Source organism: Cynocephalus volans, chromosome 2 (genome assembly GCF_027409185.1).
Source record: "Cynocephalus volans isolate mCynVol1 chromosome 2, mCynVol1.pri, whole genome shotgun sequence".
NCBI lineage: Eukaryota > Metazoa > Chordata > Mammalia > Dermoptera > Cynocephalidae > Cynocephalus > Cynocephalus volans.
Window position 1 is genome coordinate 156,291,019 of NC_084461.1, and position 5,818 is coordinate 156,296,836.

General features: G+C 51.3%; 1 protein-coding gene across 1 annotated transcript; it reads left to right on the forward strand.

The window, feature by feature from the left end:
• Window positions 1-3,238: 3,238 nt before the first annotated feature.
• CPLX2 (complexin 2) lies at window positions 3,239-4,535 on the forward strand. Its single transcript, XM_063082866.1, has 3 exons — window positions 3,239-3,269; window positions 3,409-3,584; window positions 4,338-4,535. The coding sequence occupies exons 1-3, from the start codon at window positions 3,239-3,241 to the stop codon at window positions 4,533-4,535; spliced, it is 405 nt and encodes a 134-aa protein (XP_062938936.1).
• The last annotated feature ends 1,283 nt before the right edge of the window (window positions 4,536-5,818 follow it).

The window sequence follows — 5,818 nt, forward strand, 5'->3', positions numbered from 1 at the left end:
AGGGGTAGGGGTAGATTGGGCCTTGAGAAATGGAGAATTGGTTAGGAGAGGGAGTCTTGACAGAAGGAACAGGAGATTCCTTAACAGCTGAGAGAGTCACGCTGGAATTGGGCTGCTGACTTTGGGGGTGGATCCAAGAAGCTCAGCTAAATAATCCCAGCAGTCTGAGTAAGAGCCACCTAGAGCTACAGGATGTAAGCATTGAGAAGACTCAGCCCTTGAGTAGATGTACTTTGCAAACTGTGGAAAGAGTGGCAGTGGTAATCAATGTTTGCTGAATGAATGCACGAAAACAGAGGTCTAGAGAAGGAGATAGTTTGGTGATAAAGAGATAGCATGTTGAGTTTGAGTGGTGCCCAAAGGACACCCAGGGTGAGGTGTTCAGGAGAAAGCAAATGTATCTCTTGACTTATTTATTGCCTGTTTCCCTACACACACACACACACACACACACACACACACACACACACACACCTACCTCAGAATGTAATCCACATTAGGGCAAGGCTTTGTCTGTCTTGTTCACTGTTCCCAGTGCCAAACATATCAATTGGCACATAATAGGTGCTCAATTAACACTTGTTGCATGAATGAATATAGGGATATGTAGCCCAGATAAGAGGTCTAGTGTTCTAGTTGTCTTCAGTGTCAGTGGTCATTAAGGCCCTAGGATGGATGAGTTCCACCCCACCCCAGGGAAAAGTTAAAGAAGAAAAAGAGGCAGGGCTGAGGTTAGAGGCCTGGGGAAGAAGCTCATGTAAGACACAGGAGGAAGAAGAAGAACCAGCAAAGGAAAAAGGGAAAGAGAGGAGAAGAGAAGAGAGAAGAGGAAGCAGTAGGGGATGGGAGGAGAGGGAAGAACTAGTCACAGAACCAAGAGAGGAGTGGAGTGTGGGGACACAGTGGAGTGGTCAGCAGTTTTAAAAGCTGCAGGACTGCTCCAACAGAAGCACTGGGGAAAAGGCCTGGAAGATCATCTGGTCCAGCAGAGAGACTTGCTAGAGTCACCCAACAAGTTAGAGATGAGACTGCAACTAAAGCCCAGGTGTCCTGCCCACCAATTTGAAATATCTCAAATTAGAGTCCTGCATCCTCCACAACCACCTGCTCATTCCTTGAGATCCATGTAAACACAGAGTAGGAACCTAAGAGTTCCTGAAATCACCTGATTATTAAATTATTCACTTCCTGTTCTTAGAAATGAAGTCTTTTCACAAGGTCTTAAATCAAGTGAAAACATCTTAATTGACTGAACTGAGCAAAATTCAGACTCAGAATTCTGGGGCCGGCCCATGGCTCACTCGGGAGAGTGCGGTGCTGATAACACCAAGGCCCTGGGTTCGAATCCCATATAGGGATGGCCGGTTCGCTCACTGGCTGAGCGTGGTGCTGACAGACTCAGAATTCTGGGTCTGGATGGGTTTCCTTGCACTTCCTGGAAAGACTGTTCCTGTTTGGCTCATCCCCACAAATTGTAGTCAGCAGTGGCTAACGTTTTATGAGCTTCTGCTACACCCCAGGCACTTGACCAGTATCATCTCTTCTCCTTCAAACATCAGTACAAGGGTGGCCTCAATATGCCCCAATTTTGCAGGGAACAAACTGAAGCTTTCCCAGGGACCCACAGCCAGTAACAATGGCAGCCAGTATTTCAAATGAAGTGTGTCTGATGCCAAAGCCCCTGGTGATTTTTTTCTACTATTTCATGACTTTCTCTCCCCAAAACAACCTATCAGATGGTCTGATCATGTAGATAAGCTCCTGGGCCTCATATTATTAAAAAAATCTTAGTCTGTCAGTAAGATTTTTCATTTTGAAAGAAATGAGGAAAATCCATCAACAAAGAGCCAGTGACCTTGAACTCAACCTGGTTGCAATATCCATCCTGGATTCTCTGCTACTATTTCCCAGGACCTTTTTTTCCTTCTAGCAAATCATAAAGACCCCAAGGATGTGTGGGACTAAAGGGCCTTGGGGAGTCAGCCTGGCTTCAGCTGACCATCAAGCCACTTCACACTGGATAGCTCATGGATGTCCCCGTCCACACCCGAAGAGAGATTTGTGGTGGCTTTGTCTGTTAAAGAACCAGTGAAGCTGAGCAGTTAAAATAAAAAGAAAATATCTAACAGAGCACTGGGGTTCAAATTCTCAGGGGTGTGGGGAACACGGCAAGAAGGAAGCCAAGAACAAAGGTTCCAGGTCCTCTACCCATCCTCCTCCCACCACTATCACTGGAATAGTTCCACTTTCACGTCTTTCTATATCAAGATTCCCATTAAGATTTTATTTGAAAAAAATCTTCCGAGGTGAAAAAAGTAACAATAAAAAATATAATAAAAACTGAAAGTCAGTGATTTAGGGAGAGGGGAAGGACTAACACGAGCTGAGTGCCTACACCATCTGTGCTAGGAACTTAAAGGCCCTAAGCCCCAAGAAGATTATAATGTTTCCAACAGTCCCACGTGTAATTCAAAATAAAAATCAATATTAAGCCATAAACACAAAGCTTTCATGTATTCTGCGGTTAAAAAAAAAATAACTTATTTCTCCATTTGTCTAATTTTGAGACTGGATACGTTCATCCAAGCCGACTGTTTTCATTTTTTCTTCACACCTCTGATTTGCTGTGGCCATAAGCACATGCTCAGTCATTTTAGGTTGATCCAGTGGCCCAGGCTGGATTCTCTCCAATCCCTACAGTAGTCTTGGGAAAGGAGACATTGCCATTTCTACCTTATAGAGGAGGAAACTTGGCGGGCTTGAGGAGGTTAGTAACTTGCTGAAGGTCACATGGCAAATAATCAGTGAGGCTGGCGTTACAACTCAGCTCTTCCTAACTCCAAATTCCAGGCTCTGTCCATGACTCCCGGCTTCAATCATATTAGAACAATAAGGCCAAGATGAAGGTTCTAAAATAGGGATCAGAAGCTACTTAGCAACACTTACTTAACAGGTGTCTGGCACATAGCAAGTGCTCAGTAAATAGCCCCATTCCATCTCCTTTCCCCTCAGCACCAAGGCATTGGGTCTTGGCCTCAGACTGATGGTGCGGGTGGGTGTCTAAACCAGGGTGAGGTCGCTGTCCGTCTAACTCCACCATCCGGCGGTGCAGAGACCTCTCCCATCTGACCCCCAACTCCTCTTCTGCAGGTTGGCACATCGCCCCGAGCCAGGCCAGCCAGGAGCGCTGCATGCAAATTCCACCTTATTCTAGGGCAAGCTAACCAGAGCCAGCGGCATGGACTTCGTCATGAAGCAGGCCCTCGGAGGTGAGCCCCGCGCCCCCCACCGCCTCCCGCGACCTGGTCCCGACCCGTATGGGAGGAGCATCAGCCCACCCGGCCCCTCCCTCCCCAGCCCCGTCCCCCAGCTGACTTCGCCCTCTCCCTCCCGGCGCCATTTCCGCAGGGGCCACCAAGGACATGGGGAAGATGCTGGGAGGAGAGGAAGAGAAGGACCCCGACGCGCAGAAGAAGGAGGAGGAGCGGCAGGAGGCCCTGCGGCAGCAGGAGGAGGAGCGCAAAGCCAAGCACGCGCGCATGGAGGCCGAGCGCGAGAAGGTCCGGCAGCAGATCCGAGACAAGGTCAGCAACCTCCGGCCCGCCTCGGAGGGTAGAGGGCACCAGGCCCCCGGGAACCCCGGCCTCGGGCTCCCTAAATCCCAGCTCTCCCCTTCGACCTCACTCTCCCTGAGCCTCACTCTTCTCATCAGAAAAATGCATGCGACAGGAACACCTCCCTCCAAGGACGGTCATGGGGATTAAATAGGATAATGCACAGAGCAAGTGCTCCGTAATGCTTGCTGCTACGGGTCCGCCGTCTCCTACCCGAGACCCTTGGGACCAAATATGTGTGGAAATCAGAATCTGGGAATGTTAGAAAAATACTATAGTACCCTGAGCACCTGGTACTGTTAGGTGTCACTCCCAGGGAGCGGTTCTGGGGCTGCCACCCTGTGCCAAACAGGTCAATGCGTCAGGAAGCCCCACGCCATAAATCGAGGCTATAGGTGGTCTTCCACTGGTTCAAGTCAGATTTGTTACCAAACTTTGGCTCCAAATATACGGGAAATCTTTCAGTGTTCAGATCTTTGGATATTTCAAAAGAGCAAGAAGTTATTACGAGCAGGTATTAATTTTAAAGGAAGCCCCATGCTTGGTCTCGCTCTGATTAAGCACGTGCTGAGGACCAGACACAATCCCACAAGGAAGGTACCTTTATCCCCACCTTACAGATGTGGGGACTGAGGCTCAGGAAGCCCTCATGAGCTTCCCCAGCCACGTCTGCATGATCTTGAGACCCAGCTCTCTCCTTGTCTTCCCCCCTTACCCCGGCAGTACGGGTTAAAGAAGAAGGAGGAGAAGGAAGCCGAGGAGAAGGCAGCCCTGGAGCAACCCTGTGAGGGAAGCCTGACCCGGCCCAAGAAGGCCATCCCTGCGGGCTGTGGGGACGAGGAGGAGGAGGAAGAGGAGAGCATCCTGGACACGGTGCTCAAATACCTGCCTGGGCCACTGCAGGACATGTTCAAGAAGTAACCGGCCTCCTGCCCCCTCCCCACTCCACTTGTTACTATTTTTTTGTTGTTGTTCTTTCTTTTCTTTTAATTCCGTTAAGTCTCAGTTCTGAAGGGGAAAACCTCAGTTGGCCTCTGCCCCCCTTCCCTGGCCAGGGGCTCCTCCCCCTCAGCTCTTCCTGACACCTCCCCTTCATCCCAGGGTATCCAGCCCCAGCCCAATCCCAGGTAGCTTGAAAAGAAGACAGCTTTTCCCCAGCAGGGAGCCTTGAACCTGGGGCCGAAGGCACTGGGGTCCCCTCGGGAAGCCTAAGACCTATGCTAGTATGATAACCCCCATACATTCCTTCATGCTCCCCACTGCCAGGAGGACCACTGTCCCCAGCCAGCCAAAGTAATGACACATTCCAGCCCTGCCCAGCATGCTGACCTTTGGCCTCTGACCCCCAGTGGGCCTCAGGTCAGGGCAGGGGCACTGAGTGGCCTGGCTCTGAGAGAGTTAGGGTAAGCCCGCCCTGTGAGGACCCAGCCTTGCCCCGGGTCTAGCCAGGCTGGGGTCTAGACAGGAGGCTGGGGCTCTCCTTCCCTCTTCCTGTTGACACCCAGCCCAGGAGCACCTCTTCCCCAATTCCCACCCAGAGAGGGATGTCCTCTGCCAAGCTGGTCCCTCCAAATGGATCCTCTTTGGACTTTAGCTCATCTATGGAGGAGCCCCAGAGTAAGGGCAGCCCCTTGTTCCCCCCTCCCCACCCCACTTAGTTCCTGGGACCCCACTGCCAGGTTGGGTCCAGGTTGCCCAGCCAAGGGGCTGCCCAGGCCCCCAGAAAACACTTGGAGCCATCGGGCAGCAATGGTCTATGCCATGGGACACCCCATTGGTGTGGCCAAGCTGCCCCCATTCCTATCCACCCCTTTTCCCCACCATGTCTTGTCCATGTGCTTCCAGGGCCCCATGGTCCCCAAGAGGACCCTTCCTGGCCAAAGCCCCAAGCCTTTGGGGAGAAGCCAATTCCCACTGGACAGAAGGCATCCGTCCATTCATTTCACTGGCCAAGAACAAACTGTCCTCTGGGATGTATGGGATTGGCATTTCTCACCGCCCCCCCTCCCCATCCTAAATTGCCAAGGCTTCCTGCTCAGTCAGTTGTGTGAGAATGGGGAGGGGTGGGGGTGGGGATGGGGAGGAGCAAATGAAGGTGGGAAGTGTGTGTCCATGCACGCATGCCAGTGCGCACAGAGACTGCATCAGTGGTTGCATGTCCAGACAATGTACACATGTGTGTGCTTAGGGGCTGTGTGTCTCAT

What these genes read in the sequence shown, in the direction of transcription:
- CPLX2 (XM_063082866.1), top strand. Translation starts at nt 3,239, where the DNA reads ATGGACTTCGTCATGAAGCAGGCCCTCGGAG. An exon ending in CATGAAGCAGGCCCTCGGAG is followed by an intron (nt 3,270 to 3,408) that starts GTGAGCCCCGCG and finishes CCATTTCCGCAG; the next exon opens with GGGCCACCAAGGACATGGGG. An exon ending in GGCAGCAGATCCGAGACAAG is followed by an intron (nt 3,585 to 4,337) that starts GTCAGCAACCTC and finishes TTACCCCGGCAG; the next exon opens with TACGGGTTAAAGAAGAAGGA.